Source organism: Triticum aestivum, chromosome 4D (assembly GCF_018294505.1).
Source record: "Triticum aestivum cultivar Chinese Spring chromosome 4D, IWGSC CS RefSeq v2.1, whole genome shotgun sequence".
Lineage (NCBI taxonomy): Eukaryota > Viridiplantae > Streptophyta > Magnoliopsida > Poales > Poaceae > Triticum > Triticum aestivum.
The window spans coordinates 16,771,752-16,793,198 of record NC_057805.1 but is presented as its reverse complement, the minus strand read 5'-3'; the positions used below and the strand labels follow the sequence as shown (position 1 = coordinate 16,793,198).

The following is a 21,447-nucleotide window of genomic DNA, read 5'->3' as shown; positions in this document are numbered from 1 at the left end:
TGCCCGCGGAATTGCATGCAGTTTGATGCCTTGCCGCATGCCACGATGCAATGTTGTCTCTCCATTGAGTCGTCCATATGCTGGTCAATTTGGGCGCTTTAATATTGGTGATTGATACAACTCTTTAGACTGATAGTAGTATTTTTAACCTCCTTAGTGCATCTCCAACGCCAACCGGCAAGTTTTCTCTCGCATCTGTCCGTGGACACGGATGCGGGAGGCTGCCATCCAATGCTGGCCGCATACATTTCAAACACTTTTTCAATCAACTTGGACAAAATTCGTGGAAACTACCTTATACTTGAATGTATAGAACAGGACGATATTTCATCCGGTGAACTAAAAGCCTTAAAACAAAAACGCTAAACTACCCTATACTTGACGGTGACCGCTTGGCCATGCCTGGCTGGCCGGCGGCTCCTCCTCCGTCAGCGTCGCCGGATCCGGCATCCGCCGCGCCCCGGCAGCAATGCGAATTGACAGTTTGACAGTTGCCCAATATTTTCTTTCTGAGAAGAATGGAAAACGGGATCTCATCGTCTGACTATCTGTGCCAGATGCATGTGCCGCTTTCGTTAGAAAAAATACAAGTTTCCGTCCATGACGTTGCCCTGTATACTTAATCCACTAGTGACGCCAGTTGGCAGCATAGGAAGCGTCAATTCCAGCTCCTTACCAACTGCTTTCTTCGTCTACATATGGGAAGGAGCCCTTTCAACCTGGGGCGCGTACGTCGTAACTTATGCGAGCACGCCAGCCTTGAAACTTGTTTTGTTGTTATACTCGCCATGGACGACGGCAACTCCTCGCCGCTGCGCGTGGTGATCTGCCCGTGGCTCGCCTTCGGCCACCTGCTGCCGTGCCTCGACATCGCCGAGCGCCTGGCGTCGCGCGGCCACCGCGTGTCCTTCGTCTCCACGCCGCGCAACATCGCCCGCCTCCCGCCCGTCCGCCCAGCCGTGGCGCCGCTCGTCGACTTCGTGCCGCTGCCGCTCCCGCGCGTGGACGGCCTCCCCGAGGGCGCCGAGTCCACCAACGACGTCCCGCACGACCAGTTCGAGCTCCTCCGGAAGGCCTTCGACGGCCTGGCCGCGCCCTTCTCCGAGTTCCTGCGCGCCGCGTGCGCCGAGGGAGCTGGCAAGAGGCCGGACTGGCTCATCGTCGACACCTTCCACCACTGGGCCGCCGCGTCCGCCGTCGAATATAAGGTTCGAAGAAGCCTTTTTCCTCCGTTGCTTCAGTTCCATATGCGCAATTAGATCGATCCATGCCGCCGATATTATATACTCTCTCCGTTCTACTATAAACGATAAACGTAGTGCATATAGATTTTCTAAAAATCAAACTTTGCAAACTTTGAGCAAGTTTATGAAGAAAACCATCTACATCTATATTTTTTTTCGATGAACCGTCTATATCTATAATGTCAAACATACAATATGAATATTTAACTCACCATGTATTCCATGATAGACATTTGGTATTCTAAATACAAATATGTTTCTCTCTATACATGATTAAACTTTGTAAAGTTTGACTTTAAAAAAAATATATGCACTACATTATAGGACAGAGGGAGTATATCAACGTGTAATATTGTGATTTGCTATAGGTTCCATGTGCGATGCTTCTCCTGGGAGCCGCAACTGTGATAGCCGCCTGGGCTAGAGGGGTGCCCGAGCACGCCGCGACCGCCGTCAGAAAAGAGCGATCGGCAGCAGAAGCGCCGAGCTTCGAGACAGAGAGGAGAAAGCTGATGATCACCCAGAACGCGTCGGGGATGACGGTCGCCGAGCGCTACTTCCTGACGCTCACGAGGAGCAATCTCGTGGCCATCCGGAGCTGCGCTGAGTGGGAGCCTGAGAGCGTGGCTGCCCTCACCACGCTCGCGGGCAAGCCGGTAGTCACTCTCGGCCTCCTCCCACCCTCGCCCGAGGGAGGCCGCGGCGTCAGCAAAGAGGACGCCGCCGTGCGCTGGCTCGACGCGCAGCCGGCCATGTCAGTGGTCTACGTCGCGCTGGGGAGCGAGGTGCCGCTCCGCGCGGAGCAGGTGCACGAGCTGGCCCTGGGGCTGGAGCTCGCCGGGGCACCCTTCCTCTGGGCTCTGCGGAAGCCAAGCGGCGTGCAGGACGCCGACATCCTCCCTCCGGGGTTCGAGGAGCGCACGTGCGGCCGCGGGCTCGTGGTGACCGGGTGGGTTCCTCAGATCAGCGTGCTGGCGCACGGCGCCGTGGCCGCGTTCCTGACGCACTGCGGGTGGAACTCGACCATCGAAGGGCTGCTGTTCGGGCACCCGCTGATCATGCTGCCCATCTCCAGCGACCAGGGGCCCAACGCGCGGCTCATGGAGGGGAGGAAAGTCGGGATGCAGGTGCCGAGAAACGAGAGCGACGGATCGTTCACCCGAGAAGACGTCGCGGAGACGGTGCGGGCCGTCGCCATGGAGGAAGACGGCCGGAGGGCCTTCACGGCCAACGCCAAGAAGATGCAGGAGACCGTGGCCGACAGCGCATGCCATGAAAGGTGCATCGATGGGTTTATTCAGCAGCTTAGATCCTACAAGGCATGAAAGCATTTTTAGTTAGTTTTTTTCCACATGATACATGTGATTTTATTCATGTGAAATTTGGTCTAGTGGTAACTTTTTAGTTTTTTTTGGGGGGGGGGGGGGGGGGGGGGGGGGAGTGGTAACTTTTTAGTTGACTGGTTCATGGCAGACCAAGGACAGCCTAAGGTCTCTTTTTTTAAATAAAATAAATACGTATGCATGTGGTCTAAGTACCTTTGAAAATTCGGTCAGTAATATGCTGTATTGTACGCTGCACACAAAAGAAAATATTTCGGGCCAGAAGCAATTAAAAACAAGCCCCAATTTGCATGTATTTGTCTTTTTTAACCTCTCACATGCAAGCTGTATATTGGTGAAATTTTGGCCCGTTATACTACACTTCTATATGTGCATGTACTGATGTACACAGAAATTAGAAATTTTCAAGCCGTGAAATCCCTTTTTTTTTTGAGCTTCCCAAAACGTGCTCCAGTACCCCCGTGCTCATATGTCACTTTTTGCCGGTTTTTCCCTCTACTAAGCTTCCCTGAATCGCCTCGAATGCCCAACAACTTGCTTGGGAGATGAAAACAACCCCCAAAAAAAAGAAACAAACCTAGAGCTAAACCCTGTCTTCAAACTCTTTGCGTGCACCCTGCTCAATCCTACATAAATTGAGATGTCTCCCGAATTAGTGTTGGTCTTGCTCAATGCTATCTGGCTCACATGACCCGATTCTCAACAGTTTTGGGTTGATCCAATGTCCGGACTTTTGATTTGAGAGTTGGCCTGAGAGCATGGAGGGATCTAGATCATTCATTGTAAACATGATGTGAATAAGGTCAAGGTGGTCCTTGCTTTTACCTAGTACAGGCTCTTACACGCGTGTACCCGATGTTCTCTTTATCTAATATATAAGCCAGATAAAAGAACACTTATTTCTTACTACACTAGGTTCCGCAGTGTATTGCCACATCTTTCTCATTCATGCAGATGTAACCCTGTTTGAGTCAACAAAGATTTGGGTCATTCGTGAAGAAAATAAAAACAAACTGTACATCTCAGATAATCCACACTCAAAGTTTCAAATAGTTGGTTGCATCGTTTGGAGGGGCATCACCCTACAACTATGCGTGTTTCGCTAGAAATGGATTTTGTTGCTAATGGCGAGCTATAGAGTGATTTAGCACTAATTTAGCTTTGCTTTGTTATGGCTAGGATGCTTCAATGCTATGCCTTTGTATATAGCTGGATGCTTTGCTGCTATGTTTGGCTGGATGCCAGGCTTTGCTTTGTTGTGACTGTATGTCAAGTATCTATATGATATTGATGCTTGACTGTATCTTTTTTTTTTCTTTTTTTTGCATGATTGAAAAAAGCTAAAAAAATCGTTGTTTGCCATAATTTTTCATACCATTTGACTCAGCCGCCGCACAAAAAGTAATTGACATATCAGACGCGGGCGTTGGGTCTATGAGTGTATATACACCCTATATGAAAAAAATAGTAATTAAATAAAAAGTCAAAAAAATTGAACACTCTTTTGAAATAAACTTGTCCTTCCATTGTACTCGTAAAAAAAATTCACGAAAAGAAAACCTCGGGTTGACTTCAGGGCAATTTTTTTAGCCCAAAATACTCTAAAGAGTGTCTTGTGTATTCACGAAAATTTATATATTAGTGCGATAGAAAGTCAAGTTTATTAAAAAAAACTTCAATTTTTTTAATTATTATGACAATTTTTTCCGTATCGGATTACACCCGGGAACCGAAATACTATTTAGAACCTTGGTCGCACTTGCATCTAAGACGTGTTTGGTTGCCTGCATTAGACGCAACCAGGCCCCGTACCGGAAGAAACTGAGCTGTTTGGTTGCCTATGCTCGGGGCTACATAGCACGAAAATCAAAGCATCTCTGGGCATGTCTCACTGGAAGCGCTCAGATTGGCAGTTTCCAGCGAGTCAGGCCGAGCTGAGCCACAACAAGCGCACATGGGTGGGCCCCTTACACGAGAGGAGGCTGGAGGGTGATCGGGATGCGAGCACGTACACATTCTACCTCTAGTAAGCTCCTCTCTAATTTATTTTCTTCCTTCTCCTTTCTAATCTCCACAACGGTGCTTCGATTCAAGATAAGCTCTACACGGAAAGATGCACAAACTATTCCATTTTTGCGATCGGTTCGTAAACAGTAAATGCTCAATTTTGTGTTCATTATTTTCGACGAATTTTGTCAAATTCGTCGCACACAGTCGACCTTTTGAAATTTCCCTTGACCAGTAGCCTAATCTCGCAATTTCACACGACATTCGTGTTGCAAGTTTTCTGTTTCGACAATTGTAAACTAGAAGATTTACGACTTCCTTGTGATGGTACATATGCATATGTGTGGTGTGATTTAAGACACTGCTTAATCATTCCTCTAGGCCAGTCTCGCATCTTGTTGCAATGGCGTCATCGCCGCCGTCGTTCATCTTAGCCTTCTCTCCATGATCCTACTGCAATGACTTTATGATGGCGCGCACACTGTATTTCTTCTTTTCTGTTCTCTGCCTCAGAGCCCTCCTATTCGCCCCTCTCGACGTCGGTGCCATTCCCCTTGACATCCTTGCCCGCGTCCTACTACACTGGAGTCGTTTACGGCATCGGTCATCTCGGCCTCCCCTCTCTCATCCTACTGCATTGACGCTGCCAGGCGCGAGCATTGCATTTCTGCTTCTCTGTCCACTGTCTTTGCGCGGACTTTCTCTGTGGCGACGAGGCTAGCAAATAGTTCGCCACGCCGCCGACGGGGTCGCTCGCGCACGACTCCGTGCTCGTCGTGTCGGACGCGACGCCACGACCACCGTCGACCACAATCGCCATGAGTCGACACACACTGCATTTCTGCTCCCCCGTCCCCTCCGCAGGACTTTCTGTGCGGCGGCGACGCTAGCAACTAGTTCGTCGCGGCGCCGGCAGGAACGCTCGCCCGTGACTCCGCGCTCATCGTGTCGGACGCGGCGCCGCGGTCACCGTCCACCGCAGTCGCGAGGCACATTGTAACTGTGTGTGTTAAGTGCAATTGTTAACTCTTAATCATATCCCGCGTATACAATCAAACACCGTGTAGTTGCGTGAGCCGAGGCAATACAGACAACCAAATGCTATGTCAAAATTGTTTTCCTAATGCAAGTGGACTAGATGCGAGGCAACGAAACAATGTGCGGATGTTAGTTTTTCGTCTGTATTTTTTCAGCCACCCTCCGTTGAGCCATGGTGAGCTAAGCCAGGCTGCAGCGAAGAAGCAACCAAACACGCTGATCTGACCGGACCGCAACAACCGACCTGGCGAAGCGACCACGGCCCAACCGCGACGGAGACGGCACGCCAAGATCCAACGGCCGAGACCACCCGCATCCACGCACCGCATCCTAGGGCATCCATCCAAACCCCCGAACGACAACGCATCCGTCCGCCCCATCCTCCCTCGCGCAGAAGCCAAACCCTCCCTCCCCTTCGCCGACGACGACGATGGCCGCCGCGGCGGAGAAGACGGCCGAGGAGATCCGCCGCGAGCTCCAAGAGCTCCAGCGCCAGCACCGCGAGGTCCCTCTCCCTCCCCCCTCCCCACCCTCTCACTTCCCCTCCGTGGCCATCGAGGCGTCTCGCCTGACCCGTTTGCTTGTCCTCGTGTTCTCCTCCCCTCCCGCAGATCAGCGAGCGCCTGCGCGACCCCCGTGGCCTCCGACGCGGCGCCCCCGCCACCGGCCCCGGAGGCCCCCGCCCGCTCCGCGGCTTCGCGAGACAGGCTCCGGAGCCGGTGGACCAACCGGAGCCCAAGCGCCGGCTTCTGTCTGCCGTGGTTAAAGTATGAGCCCCCGTTTGTCATTTGTTTTTCGTCAATCCTGTTGTGTTTTGTTGGTTTGTCAAATACCCTAACATTGTTCTCTGTGTCTGGCGTGATGTACGGAGGTGGATGGCCCTGGAACTAATGGGGATGATGCGGGGGCGGAGGGGCGTGAGGATGGACCAACTGCCGCTCAAGGTGGTGAGAGGAGGGGGGCCAGTAATGGTGGTGGGTTCAGGAGGGATGGGAGCCAGTGGGTGTCGAGAAGGGTGAGTAAGGGGAATGGGATTTTGGAGGAGATAGTGTGTGTGTGTGTGTGCGCGCGTGCTTGTGGATGGGTTCCACATACTTTTTTGGGGAGATCGCTTATATGGGTATTATTTGGTTGCAGGAGCTTGATAATCAGCTGCCAGAGCCTCTCCCGAGGCCGGCTCCCAAGGAAGAGGATCAGAGCTTGGTGAGGAGGAACAAGAGAATGCTGGGGAAGCTTCTTGTTGGCACGCTAGAGGTAACAAATTCATCTGACGTATAATGAGATGATCCATGTGCTTAGAAATCGTGATAATTCCTTCTTGTTTCAGTATTTCTTGATTGCTTTGGATTGGGTATTGTGTAATCGAACATGGTAAATTAACTTGTCATTCGGTAAGAATATATACTAATTTAGTAGAAGTACAAACGGCAAGTGAATTTTTGAATCCTCAAGGTTTGATTTTGTCCTGCAACTTTTAGCATGAAACAGGAAATATTCTGCCAATTTGGCTACAGACGGGTACTTGCTTCTTTCATCAACTGAGCAGTTTTCTCAATCAGTTTGTGGTCTTCCATCATCAAATCCTCATTTCTTTTACCCCATAACTATTGGCAATTTATTAACTGGTCTGGTGAACAGATCGTTCCTAGTTTGTTTACTAGGTTAGGCATAGCTCTATTTGACTGCATAGGTTATAACCAATTTCCCTACTCCTTTATATTCAAATCTTTTGGAGAACGTTAAATTCCTTATTCTCCAGACAGGTGTTGTGTTACGGGTGGTGCAGTTATAACTAATTTCTGTTTGATTCATCCAAAGTATTCAAGTTATTAGTACTGAACACAATTAAATCCTCAAGACCCTTTTAATCATTCGCCATACTTGGTTTGTCTGGTACTCTGGTTTATGTTTACACAATGCTGAACTTCATTGCCCTCAAATATCTGTCTGTGCTGCGGAAAATCAGCCCCCTTAGTTTCTGGCAATCTTTTGGAATTTCCATTACTTCCAATAACATTGCCTGCTTACAGCTTTTCCTTAATCACGTGAAATTTGTTCATTGTTTTCAAAAAGGAGCTACTGCAACAAATTTTCTTCATTGCTTTACTAGCACACTCCACAGCTTCAATTTTTAATGAAACTGTATCGTAAGCTTGTCATTTTTGTGTTTGTTGGAAGTCGCCATATGCAATTTGCTCTGCTGGAACTTTTGTATTGCACCCCCATTTTTCAACTTTACCACTAAGTTCGTTGCACCTGCTCCTTATGAGCAAGAATAAAGAAAAGAAGTTTGCTGAATAAACTTTTAGTTAACTTGTGGCTGAGGTTGCAGGGCAAATAATTCATTGAGGATTTAATGTTATAGGTGTAGCAGAGTTTTTTAGAGGCCTGATGTGAAGCGATGTGACCTAATATCTGCAAATACAGTGTTAAAGTCATGTCACTATTGCACTAATAATAGCAAATGCTTTGTGTTTGCAAGCTATATGGTCAATAAGTACTAGTTTGTCTGCTGGCTAAAGTTAACAAGCATAACTATCATACATTTTCCCCGCCAAAAAAAAAAACTATCATACATTTTGTGGAAACACAACTTCATAATTAACTATTATGAATGAACACTATTCAAGTCAAATCAGGTGTAGACTGTCAGTAGCTTGGCGCCGAGGGAGTTTGACATGTATTATGTATGCTTCATTATGTTGAATGTTGTTAGTCCAATTTAGAGGAATGCAACTGATTTCACAATCCATTGTGTTCACCTTTGTGAATATTTCAGTTTATCTGATTCGTCCTAATGCTTGCCAATGCAGAAATTTCAGCAAGAGAACAAAAAACTTTCCAACTCAGAGGCTTTTATGCGTAGATCAGAGGCTCAGCAGAAGGTACTTATCTATATTTATACATTTTGTTGCTTGTGTTCATCATTAGCCATTCAAATAATACACAGGGTGCTATGAGCTAAGTAGATTGTTATTCTCATATATGGTTTTCAAATTGAAAATTGCCTGGTGTGCATATAGGCCAGGCCCTATATGGAAGCCTCTAGGCTGGTGGTATTACAGTAATTGAAATTACTCAGGTGGCTTGCAGTTATTTTTTGAGGTCTTGACATTAACCCTTGATCACTTCAAAGTTATTTTTTTACTGAAAATGTTTATTATTACTTGTCTTGTGTCCTGATGTTTTTTCCCCTCTGTGTACTGTTTGCTTATTTGGTTCTCTTACATGTGTAGTTGCATCATGTATTTTTCAAACATGGGGAAAGACCTGTGGGTAGAAGATTCGAATAGATATAAAATATTTAGCATGGGTGTCAGTTGCCACTCTAGCAATTCTTGAACTATTCTTAACTGAACTCAAGATCTGAGGGAGATCAATGATCTTTTCCAACTTTGAGGAGTTCAGTATTCCTTTTCTGAGGGAACATAATTTAGTGTTTCCTCTTGGAAGTTATGTGCCTCGCAGATGATCATGTTATTTTTTTTTGTATTCTCAATATTAGCTTTAACATGTTGGGAAATACTGAAATGACCGGTTGAATGTAGGCTGATCAAAAGGCTCGTGAGGACAGTGAAAGATTGCGGCAGCAAGAGCGGGAGCAAGCAGCTGAGAAGCGTAGGCGTGATATGGTAATCTCCGGCTCACTTTTCTGTGACATGCATCTGCTTTAATTTCACTCATTTTAACTTGGGTGTGTTTGTATTCCAAATGATTTAATCCTGAGATGCTCTTATTTAGACGCTTCGTGCTCGAGTAGCTGCTAAGGCAGAAGAAAAGAGGTTGGAGCTATTGTACATTCAGTGGTCTGAGCATCACAAAAAGCTGTCCAGTTTCTTAAGGTAACTTCACTGCTTTACATCATTATTCGTTCTTCACTTTGACTTTGATAAATGATCAGTATCCCTTTTCCTTCCATTGTGCTGCTTATTTGCGTAGTTGGATTCTACTAGTTTTTTGATGAGTCTGTTCTTATTTTGTGCATGCTGCAGGTTATTTTTATTCCTGGTCCAAAAGTATCCATATTGACAATTAAATTGAGGGAAGATGCGTTTCTGATTGTACGCAAATCTTGATGTTTGATGTCTACAGGGGTTTCCATATCCACTCATTATACTATATGTTTGTTCCTTGTTTGATTCCATTTGTATTTGCAGGACAAAAGCTGAACCAGCTATTTATTACATGCCGGCTAAACCAATAGTTGATGATCCGGTTATTGTTGAGCAAAACAAGGAAAAGGTATTTTCTTATAAGTTACTAAAAAACTTTATGATCTGTTGAATAAATAAACAACTGCATGATCTGCACATGTTTGAAGGATGATTTCCCTTTATAGTTACTCTATATCTATTACATATTTGGAAGTTGAAACATTTCAGCTATGCACAGAGTGAAAATGGCAGCAATAGATTCAATATCTTCTTTTGCTGCTGTGCTGTTCGTGTCTACCATTTGAATTATCTACCAGTCAAACCACTAGAGTGCAGCCTCTGTATCTTTGTGGTGAATACTAAGCACATCAATGAGTTGCCAAAAATTCTCTGTTATGAAATATTTATGAGGAGTGCAGCCTCTGTATCTTTGTGGTGAATACTAAGCACATCAATGAGTTGCCAAAAATTCTCTGTTATGAAATATTTATGAGGAGCGAAAAGTACCACATAAGAACCTGGTACTACCTCCATTCCGGTTTATTAGGCTTGTGCGTATCTCTCGGTTGACAAATAGACCAACGCAATACAAGTTATATATCACAAAAATTATATCGTTAGAAACTTCAAATCGTATACTTTCTAATGGTAGAAATTTTAGACTATACAACTCATCTTATGTTGGTCAAAGTATAGATCTAGGGATACACACAAGACTTATAAACCGGAAAGGAGGCAGTAACTTGTGGGAACTATGATAACTTGCTTGTGGCTGGTCCTTATAGTACATAGGCGTTGTGGTATTTACCTTTATTAGTAGTACTCCCTCTGTTTGTTTTTATAAGGCGTTTCAGACAGCTGGTTTTGAACTGTTTAGGGCAGTGTCTGAACCGGCTAAAACGTCTTATATAAATGAACAGAGGGAGTATATTTTCTTGATAATGTTAATTACATTGCACAGTATGAAGTCACCTATAACGGCTCTCTTGCAAAATTATGCTGTAGTGCATCATCATGCCATGAATTCCAAAATTTGCTGGGAAAATTTCTGGCGTGTTATTAAGTTTCAGTTCATCAGTTGCACATGTGTGAATTCACTTTGTTCAGGAGCAGCTTTGTGATTTCTTTTGATGAATGCGCATCCGAGGTGAAGGAACATGGTGGCTCATAGTGACCTTACCAGCATCTTTTTTGCCAAATGCAATAATGGATTGAGAACATCACATAGTATTATAGTTGTAGTCCTATTTCCAGCATCTGTTTGCATGTTTTCCTGGTGCCACCTTTAATGTTACGTGACAAAATTATTTATGTTCTTTTAAATCACCAGTTGTCTTCTGGATCCGTCAATCCAGACGAACCTAACTCCCATCAATGATTGCAGGTATTTGAAGAATGGAAATCTGTGCGCAGAACGGAGCTGACCCAGTTTCAAAAGCAAGTTGAGGAGCAGTATCTGTCTAATGTTGAGAGTCAGCTCGAAAGAATTCAGAATGCCCGGAATGCTCGGAGGGGGAACGTGCCTGCTAACATGCAGGAAATGGACAAGGAGTTGGACACGCACAGGGCGGAGCATGGCCCAAAGGCTCGGAGGATACCCGACGGTGGCAATGACGAGGATGATGATGTGGATGTGGACGACATGGCCGCGGAAGACGACCTGATGGATGAAGTGCTCGGCGTTAATGAGGCGATCAATGAGGACCCGACCAAGCCATCTGAAGAGGCTACTGATGTTGCTCCTGTACCGCAGGAGGCACAATAGGCAAGGTTATTTGCGAGGTAGGCACTTCGGCATTACGATTCTTCTATATCGTTGTAGTTGCCCTCTTCTGCTGTGACTGTATTGTTGTTGGGTTTTTGTCTTTGGGAATGCTGTGAGCTGTGTTTGCTGTTGAGGCCATATACATACTTTTCACTATTGTTATTGTCATTTGCACGTACTCCGCGTCAGCTCTTTTAAGATCAAGTGTCAACCCGCGAAAACAATCATCATGCGATCAACCTGTTCTTCACCTGCGCCATCGGCGTACAGGGGTTGAGCTACTGTTGATGACGTTGATCGCTGTACATTCAAGTTGTATGCTTGGTAAACCACTTTTATTGTGCCAATGGTTCTATTCCTTCTAGATCTAAATTCTCCTTGCTAATTCATTCGAAAATTCTAATGAGTGGCAATGACCGCTCGCTGATCTCTTCGATGGCATCCATGAGAAGGCATGATCCTTGCACTTTCCACTGGCGTGAGTTTGTGACCAAGTGAGGGCACAAGAATGGTAAAGGGAAACTTGAGAGCATAGAAAGAAGGGAGGTAGATGACCTCAAAGAATAAACTTAGTGTCGGTTTTGACTGAGTGTTGACATTCAGAGTGAACTAATTGAATACAAACACATGAACACATTAACAAATACCGAGTGAGCAATTTGGAAACTTTTCACCTTTTGAATTTGGGATGATATTGAGAATTTCTGTTAATGCTATCGCCCCTCTTAGGTTTCCATGCCATGCTTTGTTTCTGTTAATAACGGCGCCCAAACAAGGTTTTAGAAGGGCGTGTAATTGGAGAACTCGCCTCTCAGTGAATAATACCCACGTTGTAAACAAATTTAAGACGTTAGTATCTAAAATGTCTTATATTTGTTTATAGAGGAATTATCATTTTCTTCATCAAATTGGCCAACCACAACACGCAACAGTGGCAGATGGTCGTGATCATTGCACCGCTAAGTGTTAGATTTAGGTGAGCTCTCATAGGTCCAAAGTAGATATGGTGGACTGAATTAGTGGAATGTTCGCCTATATATACATCTAGACCAAGAACGAGATGTATTTAGGTGGAGCCTCCACTCGTTTGGGTCTTCCTCGGTCAATTCATGTATGCCGATATAATAAATACAAACAGTCAATTGGTGTGAAACATATCTAGAAACTCAAAGGTGACATTTAAGATTAAGATCTTCATATGGTACCTACGATGGGGATAATCCTTACAAAAGAAAACCTTGCAAAGAGGAACTGGAAAATCAGCTAAAAGTGTTGCCATTACAACGAAGAAGAAAGAATAAAGATCTTGTTTTCTTTCATGCCCTTTTGCCCCCTGTGTGGTGAGTTGTTCATGTGTATTTCGATCTTGCACCACCCCATAGTATTTCTGATATGTTTGGGAAATAGCTTTCGGGGCTATAGACAACTTACGCCAATTTGTGCTTTATGTTGGGTTATATGGATATTGTCTTTAACAATGAGTTTCCAATCGTTTTACCCGATACATACTTGGTGCTTACTGCAGCACATGCAAACGAACGTACTCTGGACTCTTGGTGCAGTCGATTGATGTTGGCAGCTCAAGCTTTGTTCAGCCCATATGGGTGACGGACTAGTAATAGGATCTGTGATGCCTGAGTTGTAACAATCATTGTTTCTTTTCTGATATTATGTAATAAATTACTTTAATTAAGAACGTTGTGTGCATTGATAGATGTAAAGGCTAGAGGGACTCCCTCATTTTCGGGGAGAAATGTGTTCCATTGAAGAAGTGGATTAAAACAAGATCGATTTTGGTGTAGACATCACCATATAATACTAAGCTCAAAGTCATCTATCTATCTTCTGTTATGTATATTCACGGAGCATTCATGACTTTACAAACAAGAAACAAGGTAGTGTAATGGAAGATACATACATGAAAATAAAATACACATATTTATGCAATATTTGTAGATAAATATGTGGCAATGTATATCTCCTACTCGGTGGGGTAGGAAGGTTGCATGGCCAAGCCACACATACCACTCTTGTTTGAAATATCCTTCTCCATTCTGAGGTAACCATTCTCACCCCATGTGGTGCCCCATGAGTTCTTCAGTTGCCAATACTTAGTTCCATCACTCGTCATGCCATACCCAATCGCCGCTATCCCATGGTCCAAATCAGTTCCGCAGGAGCCGGTCATCACCCCGCCAGAGTAATGTTGAAATATGACATCCCCTCCGTCCACAGCTACTGATACAGGTTGGTTAGCGATTGCTTTCATAAGAGAAGATTCATCGTTGGCGGGGACATCTTCGTAGCCCTTGATGGTTGCCACACTGTTGCTTGCAATGCTGGTCTTGCACTGCCCATCCCGTGCCGTGTATGGGTAGTTGGACTCGGTGGTGAGGCCGCCGTTCTTAATGATGAATTTGAAGGCGTCGTCCATCTCGCCACCCTCACAACCCTGATCCACACCATGGACATCGCAGTCAACCAGCTCTTGCTCCGACAACGAGATGAGCTTCCCGGTGCTCAACTTCACAATGCCTTCGGTTGCCGCCACAACCGAAAAGGCCCAGCAACAGCTTGAAATTGTGATGTGCTTAGTGTAATTTTAATTATTACGGAAACATGATTTTTCGAGAGTACGCCAACGGCGTACCATATTTTTATAGAAGGCAGCAAACATAATTACAAGAAGCTAGGCATAGATGCGAACATCAAGCTAGCAAGATCCACTCAACACCTAAACAATACTTAGCCTAACTACTCATAAATCGATGTATTCCCCCAACATCGGCTTCATCCCCTCTTTAAGCTCATCGAAGATTTGGTGTACCAACTGCCGCGGGCTCCTTTGTTGCGCCACCCGCCCAAATACTCTAGCATTCCTTTGCTTCCATAAAGACCAAGCTACGAAGATGACGATGGTGTCAAAACCTCTTCTGTCCGTCTTCGAGATTGCATTCCGCGCCTGAAGCCACCACGGTTCCAGCGAGTCACCTGATTGCGGCTGCCGGACGGTGACCCTAATTTCCGTGAAGCAAAGATGCCAAACCTCCTTGGCATAAGGGCAAAGAAGTAAGATATGGTCAACCATATCTTCCTCTTGTAGGCACGTGTAGCATGCCGCCGTAGTGTCCTGCAGGCCATGTCTAGCGCGCCGATCCGAAGTCCATAGCCTATATTGCACCGCTAGCCATGCAAAGATTTTGCATTTTAGGATCGCCCCACTCCTCCAAATGCACTCGTATCTAGGGGAAGTCGCAAGCCCAAGGTGCAGCGCCTGATACACTGACCGCGCAGTGTACTGCCCCGATGTGTGTACTGCCCCGATGTGTCCCACGTCCATGCAAACGTGTCCGGCCCCTGAGAGTCTCGATAAGCATCCATAGTAGCCACTCGGAGATGCATGAGCTGCAAGAGGGCCATGAACGGTGGCTCTTCATTGATGTCCAGCTCCCACCTGCTATCAACCATAGCTTGACCGACCGTCCGATTGTTCTGCACTCTCGTGGGCACCAAGGGTAAGATGGCAGGTGCAATGTCTTCCACCGCCAGGCCATTCATCCAGCGATCCTTCCAAAAGAGCACTCTATCGCCGGCTCCTACTGTGATTTGCACCAGTTGATTGAACACATGCCTCGCTTCTTCGTCAACCAGGAACGGGATACCTTGCCAGGGTCTGTCAAGGTCCGTCCTCCTCAACCACTCCCACCTCACCCTAAGGGCGAGGGCTTGCACCTTCAAGTTCTTGACTCCGAGGCCTCCAAACCTTGTGGGACGGCAGATAGTGTTCCATGCCACAAGGAATTGCCCTCCGTTAACCTTGTCTTTCCCGGCCCAAAAGAATGACCTCATCCATGCGTTAATTTCATCGAACACCCAGTCAGGGGCATTAAGCACCATGAGCTGATGGATAGGTCTCGCCGCCACCACAGATTTGATGAGAACAAGACGTCCTGGCCTTTGAATGAGGCCGCACTGCCATGCCGGGATAAATTTCCTAACTTGATCCACAAGTGGCAACCAATCTGCTCGAGTTAGTTGATGTATCGCCAAGGGAATGCCCAGATACTTGCATGGAAACTGCCCAATGTCACACTGCAAGTGTGCGGCAACTCTCTGCTGGTCCTCCACCGAGCCTCGAATCAACCTTGGATTTATTGTAGTTGACTTCCAATCCAGAGGCCTCACCAAAGCTTGCCAGCGCCTGCTTGACAAAGATCAAGTCCATCTCCGTCGGCTTGATGAACAACGCAACATCATCCGCGTAAATGGATAGCCTTTGTGTTGGAGAGATCCCATTTAGTTTGCTAACGACTCCTTCCTCAGCTCCTTTCCTGAACAACGCTGTTAGGGGTTCCATGGCAATGACGAATAGGAGTGGAGAGACTAGGTCCCCTTGGCGAAGACCGCAAGCGTGAACAAAGCTCTGTCCCAGACATCCGTTCACTACCACCTTAGTACTAGCAGTCTGAAGCAAGATGGCCACCCACCTGATCCAGGCGTCCCCAAAGCCTTTTTTTCTCATAACTTGGAATAGGAACGGCCATGACAGAGAATCAAACACCCTCGTGATGTCAAGTTTCAGGAACACTCCTGGCATCTTCCTCGCGTGTAATTTCCTAGCGATCTGTCTTACAAGGAGAAAATTATCGTGCAAGCATCTTCCCGCAATGAAGGCCGACTGGTTTGCCTGAACAATCTCCTTCATGCGTCTCCTTGCCCTCATGGCCAGCGCCTTAGCGAACAGCTTTGCGAAGCTGTGGGTCAGGCTAATCGGGCGAAAATCCCCTACCGAATCAGCATTCGCCCGTTTAGGAATCAGGGTGATCAGTGCCTTATTTAGCTTGCCAAACCCGCGGCTATCTCCCACGTATAACTTCAGAATAGCTGCCATAATATCGTGCTTGATTATAGGCCAGGCCTGTTAGAGTTGTGTCGAATATTATTGTACAAGTTAGGTTACAGTTGGACTTGGAGTCGTATGGTGTGTAGACAGGATATGGAGTCGTGTCCAAGTAGGACACTTGTATCCTAGGCCTCTCATATATAGCGGGGGTAGACACATGGTGTATGCCAACATAATAGCATAGGCACGCGGGGGAGCCGGCGGCGTGTGCCGGCGCCCGGGCGGCCGGAGTGCGGTATTGTGACGGTGTCACTGGGAGGAGCACCCGTAGTCAGGCCCCGGAGATGTAGCCATATCGGTGAACCTCGTTAACAAATCTCGGTGTCGTGCTTGTGTGATTGCTTGGTCCTCGATAGATCGACGGAGCGCCTCGGATTTATTCTAACAAGGCCTTCTGATAGAAAATGCCTATAAAGCCATTGGGGCCGGAGCGCGATCGGCCGGCATGTCTTTAATGACATTTCAAATCTCTTCCTTCGTAAATATATCATACAGATCATGAAGATCCACCGATTTCATCTCGAGATAATCAAGGTCAAGGGTAAACTCCCGGACCTGGTACTTTCCCATTCTGTTCGCTGGTGAAAACTTCCTCCTTTTGGTGTAAACTTCCTCCCGCACCAAGAACTACATCACGCATGTCAAGAGGGGTGATGAGATTTACGGAAACATGATATATGCTACCGAAACCCACTTACCACATTGGCCTTGGTCTTTGATAGGAGTGACAACGCCCTTGGTCCTCCAATCAACAACTGTTGGAAGTGCATCGGTGATGACATTACTGTACTTGAACCCAGTTGGAGCCCTACCGCCACTCCTTTTCAAGCCCTTGTTGGTCTTGGTTGCCCTGAACTCATCGTTGGTGAGATCGGTAAACAGGTTGACACCGAGCCAGAACTTGTGGTTTCCAGCGTTGAACGACCCAATGAAGGCAACGTTGGCCTTGAACACCTCGAACCGCTGCGCCTTCTCGGCGTCGTCCTTGTAAACACGATTGTACTTCACCATCCACTGCTCGTGCCTCTCCACCGTGGACACGTCGCCGAGCTCGCGAGCTGACAGAACAGTGCTGCTGCATAAGCAGATGCAACCTAGGATGGCAAGAAGCAAAGCCTTGGGGATGGCCATGATCTGCTAGATCAGTGCTTAATTACTAGTGCTAGTACTGTAAGTAGCTTTGGTGGTGCTTTGGTCTGTCAAAATGGGTGTAAGGGATGTGTTTATATAGCTGTAGCCATACACATGTACGTAGCAGATATGGTGTGGAGAGCGACGGACAACAGCGTGGCGGTGAAGTTAATTACCAGTTGGAATAAATAATCTTGTGGTTGTAGATAGTACGTTAGCTTAGTCCAACTCTGGTCCTGGAAACGTCTTATATTTAGTACGAAGGGGGTATATTTTAAAATAGTGAGAAATAAGAACTGACCCCTAGTTCGTGCCGGGTGAACACAAAACAATGAGAAAGAGGAACTGCCTGGCGGGCAAGTATTGCAGCTACGAAAGTACATATATTAGAACAGTCCAACAAGAGCAAAGATAACAAAAAAGAGTTCAAAGATGCACGACGATAACGGTAATAATAAAGAAACAAAACCATTCAGCCTTTCCTTAGGGTGGTCACCTTACCCACCGATTGATGTGTAAGAATATCAGCGGCTCATGGTCCATCAAATTTCAGGAAATGGAAATCATACCCTGTGCGTTGTCGAGGGGATTGGTTCAATTATCTCAAGGATGTTTTGTTGTATGAAACATTAGTATTTGGATTAATAATATAAGAAGTAAAACTAAATTGTACATAAACTTACTGTATTTGATTGTTGTGTAGTTTTAGGATATTTGTCGAATATAAGTAGAAGCAACTATGCATGTTATCGTGGTCTTTTCTCGTGTAGAGTGGCTTGTTGAGTTGGCATAGTTGAATGCTAAGAGATTTAGAGACAGTGATGGTCAACTATTTAGCTATATATGATATGGAGAGAAGTCAATACTGGAATAACATGTGGTAGTTTAGTCACATGTTGTCAATGGGCAAAGATTTGGACAAATATATAAGGAGACGTGCATTTACATGAGATGGCAATGGGGAGCTATACTGCATGTGCAACACATTCTTACGTGCACATCTGATCGTGCTTATTCTCCTCCGTGCTCCGCCGATCCTCTTCCTTCTGTTTGGTTATCCCGAAAAACTAGGTTCACTCGGTGTGCTCCCACCATAAATTGAGGAGGATATCCAGTGCTCCCAACATTAAGGTGCTCCCATGTCTAAAAGTCAATTCAAATGTTTGAAAATTTCCGATTTTTTAATGTTCCCAAGACACGAGTCCATGAACTCTGAAAAGTTCATATTCAAACTCGAAATGCACACTGAGAACAAAAAAGACAAATTCAGCATGAGTAGTGTCACAAAAAGACAATTGCAAAAATGACAATATTTACATCAATTTTCCCTTTTTTGTTTCTCAGTGTGTATTTCGAGTTTGGATCTTTTTTTTTCGAGGCCGTAGCCACATGTCTTGTGAACATTCACAGAAAAATTCAAATCTTTTGAAACATTTAAAATTAACTTTTTACACATGAGAGCTCCGTATATTTTCCCCATAAGTTGATGCTCTGGGCGCCAACAACTTGCATTTAGGCCATCCATTTCTTACTGTCCAGGCATAAGGGTCAGAGCTAGGGTTCCCAGTCAAGAAGTAAGAGAGGTACTGAGTGAAAGCCAGGCGCTTCTCGGTGGCACTACCGACGATGCCTGCGGGATTCACGTTAGTTCGACGGGTGCCAGCATGGTTGTACCTCCATCCCCTTGTCCGTGCTCGGGGAAAACCGTGTCCATTGCTAGACTCGGTGACAACTTGTTGCGTCGTTACCCTATTGGGGCGTCAACAAAGAGCTTAGGTCTCACAACATGGAGACGTGCTTGGGCAGGATTGGATCCTGAGACCGAGATAAAGCATCCTCGACTCTAGCGTTTGGCCGTCTCGTTTGTCTCCTCTCATACACTATGTCATCAGCCACCTTGGTCCAAATGGCTCGCCTGCAGGGTTGGCGCTCGGAAGAGGGCCCTCTCCAGTGACAATTTTTGTGGAGGCATTGCGACAAAGTCCGGTGATTTCATCCTAGAGACTGGGGTTTGCTTGTAGACTTTCTAGAGCCTCTAGTTGTGGTCATGTTACTCTTGCACTTCTGCTCAACGGCAAGCCGACGACGTCCTGTAGTGCATTCCTTATGCAGTGTTAGCGCTGCCCGTCTTGTTTTAGTCTAGATTTTTTTGATCTGCTTTGTAAGGGTTTATCTATAAAGTGGGATGAAATATTATTTCGTGAACTCTCACATGTCCAAATGGATGGACATGTACTCAATTAGTGTAATGTTTTCCTAGAGATTAAGTGCATCGGAAGTCACAAAAGTATTCTAGGTGTGTCAGCTTGGTCCTGTAAGTATCAAAATGCTCAGGTCCAAACTAGGTTTGACCTACCCACATGTCGCGTTGACTCATACCACTTCGCCCATAAGTTGTAGGAATTGTTGCCTATTATTGTGCCTTTTTATGTTTAGGGGAATACAATATAATGAATATCTTTAATATGCGGGATGTGTGCATTGATAGATGCAAAGATCAGGGATGCTCTCTCATTTTTGAAATAACAAATCTGGGTCCAATCAGTGATCAGTGGATTCTAACAAGAGGGATTTCCGTGTAAACAACACCATAGAGAATTTAAGCTCAAAGTCATATATATTTTTTCAATATATATTTACCAAACATTTACGACTTTACAAATGAGAAATAATGTAGTGCAATGGAAGTTACATACATATAGAAAAAAACGGTGTATTTATGTAATATTTGTAGATATACGTGGCAATGTATTTCCCTACTCGGTGGGGTAGGAAGGTTGCATGGCCAAGCCACACATACCACTCTTGTCGGAAATATCCTTCTCCATTCTGAGGTACCCGCTCTCGCCCCATGTCGTGCCCCATGAGTTCTTCAGCAGCCAAAATTTAGTTCCATCACTCGTCATGCCATATCCAATCGCTACTATCCCATGGTCCAAATCAGTTCCGCAGGAGCCGGTCATAACCCCGCCGGAGTAGTGTTGAAATATGACATCCCCTCCGTCCACAGCTACTGATACAGGCTGGTTAGCCACGGCTTTCATAAGAGAAGATTCATCGTTGGCGGGCACATCCTCGTAGCCCTTGATGGTTGCAACACTGTTGCTTGTAGTGCTAGTTTTGCACTGTCCGTCTTGTGCGGTGTATGGGTAGTTGGCCTCAGTGGTGAGGCCGCCGTTCTTGATGATGAACTTGAAGGCGTCGTCCATCTCGCCACCCTCACACCCCTGATCCACACCATGGACATCACAGTCAACTAGCTCTTGCTCAGACAAGGAGACGAGCTTCCCTGTGCTTAATTTCACAATGCCCTCGGTTGCAGCCACGGCCGAAAAAGCCCAACAACAGCCTACAAAAATATTGGCGTACTTAGTATAATTTCAGTTATCATGAGAATATGATATATACATACTACCTAAATTTACTTACCACATTGCCCTTGGTCTTTGATAGGAGTGACGACGCCCTTGGTCCTCCAATCAACTGCCGCTGGAAGTGCATCAGTGCTGACATTGTTGTACTTGAACCTAGTTGGAGCCCTAGCACCATTTCTTTTGAGGCCCTTGTTGGTCTTGGTTGCTCTGAACTCATCGTTGGTGAGATCGGTGAATTGGTTGACACCGAGCCAGAACTTGTGATTTCCGGTGTTGAACGACTCGATGAAGGCAACATTGGCCTTGAACGCCTTGAACCGCTGCGCCTTCTCGGTGCTGTCCTTGTAAACACGGTTAAACTTCGCCATCCACTGCTCATGCTTCTCCACCATGGCCGCGTCACCAAGTTCCCGAGCTGATAGAACGGTGCTACTGCATAAGCAGATGCTGCCTATGATGGCAAGAAGCAGTGCCTTTGGGATGGCCAT

General features: G+C 46.0%; 4 protein-coding genes across 4 annotated transcripts; 2 read left to right on the top strand and 2 right to left on the bottom strand.

Annotated features, from left to right (window-relative positions):
• Positions 1 to 741: 741 nt before the first annotated feature.
• On the top strand, positions 742 to 2,606 carry LOC123099448 (putative UDP-rhamnose:rhamnosyltransferase 1). The gene is made up of 2 exons (XM_044521602.1): positions 742 to 1,208; positions 1,613 to 2,606. Exons 1-2 carry the CDS (start codon positions 789 to 791, stop codon positions 2,567 to 2,569), a joined length of 1,377 nt encoding a protein of 458 aa, XP_044377537.1. The 5' UTR covers positions 742 to 788; the 3' UTR covers positions 2,570 to 2,606.
• A 3,337-nt stretch (positions 2,607 to 5,943) lies between these two features.
• Positions 5,944 to 11,725, top strand: LOC123095811 (pinin). Its single transcript, XM_044517379.1, has 9 exons — positions 5,944 to 6,137; positions 6,244 to 6,399; positions 6,504 to 6,647; positions 6,770 to 6,886; positions 8,446 to 8,517; positions 9,181 to 9,264; positions 9,374 to 9,474; positions 9,790 to 9,874; positions 11,171 to 11,725. The coding sequence occupies exons 1-9, from the start codon at positions 6,063 to 6,065 to the stop codon at positions 11,549 to 11,551; spliced, it is 1,215 nt and encodes a 404-aa protein (XP_044373314.1). The 5' UTR covers positions 5,944 to 6,062; the 3' UTR covers positions 11,552 to 11,725.
• Positions 11,726 to 13,532: 1,807 nt separating this feature from the next.
• Positions 13,533 to 17,585, bottom strand: LOC123095810 (senescence-specific cysteine protease SAG39-like). Its single transcript, XM_044517378.1, has 2 exons — positions 17,149 to 17,585; positions 13,533 to 14,124 (listed from the first exon to the last, which is right to left on the bottom strand). The coding sequence occupies exons 1-2, from the start codon at positions 17,583 to 17,585 to the stop codon at positions 13,533 to 13,535; spliced, it is 1,029 nt and encodes a 342-aa protein (XP_044373313.1).
• A 2,756-nt stretch (positions 17,586 to 20,341) lies between these two features.
• Positions 20,342 to 21,447, bottom strand: LOC123095809 (senescence-specific cysteine protease SAG39-like). The gene is made up of 2 exons (XM_044517377.1): positions 21,015 to 21,447; positions 20,342 to 20,934 (listed from the first exon to the last, which is right to left on the bottom strand). The coding sequence occupies exons 1-2, from the start codon at positions 21,445 to 21,447 to the stop codon at positions 20,342 to 20,344; spliced, it is 1,026 nt and encodes a 341-aa protein (XP_044373312.1).

What these genes read in the sequence shown, in the direction of transcription:
- LOC123099448 (XM_044521602.1), top strand. Translation starts at nt 789, where the DNA reads ATGGACGACGGCAACTCCTCGCCGCTGCGCGTGGTGATCTGCCCGTGG. An exon ending in CGTCCGCCGTCGAATATAAG is followed by an intron (nt 1,209 to 1,612) that starts GTTCGAAGAAGC and finishes GATTTGCTATAG; the next exon opens with GTTCCATGTGCGATGCTTCT.
- LOC123095811 (XM_044517379.1), top strand. Translation starts at nt 6,063, where the DNA reads ATGGCCGCCGCGGCGGAGAAGACGGCCGAGGAGATCCGCCGCGAGCTC. An exon ending in TTCTGTCTGCCGTGGTTAAA is followed by an intron (nt 6,400 to 6,503) that starts GTATGAGCCCCC and finishes TGATGTACGGAG; the next exon opens with GTGGATGGCCCTGGAACTAA. An exon ending in AAGCTGTCCAGTTTCTTAAG is followed by an intron (nt 9,475 to 9,789) that starts GTAACTTCACTG and finishes TTGTATTTGCAG; the next exon opens with GACAAAAGCTGAACCAGCTA.
- LOC123095810 (XM_044517378.1), bottom strand. Translation starts at nt 17,585, where the DNA reads ATGGCCATCCCCAAGGCTTTGCTTCTTGCCATCCTAGGTTGCATCTGC. An exon ending in GACCAAGGCCAATGTGGTAA is followed by an intron (nt 14,125 to 17,148) that starts GTGGGTTTCGGT and finishes CACAATTTCAAG; the next exon opens with CTGTTGCTGGGCCTTTTCGG.
- LOC123095809 (XM_044517377.1), bottom strand. Translation starts at nt 21,447, where the DNA reads ATGGCCATCCCAAAGGCACTGCTTCTTGCCATCATAGGCAGCATCTGC. An exon ending in CAAAGACCAAGGGCAATGTG is followed by an intron (nt 20,935 to 21,014) that starts GTAAGTAAATTT and finishes ATATTTTTGTAG; the next exon opens with GCTGTTGTTGGGCTTTTTCG.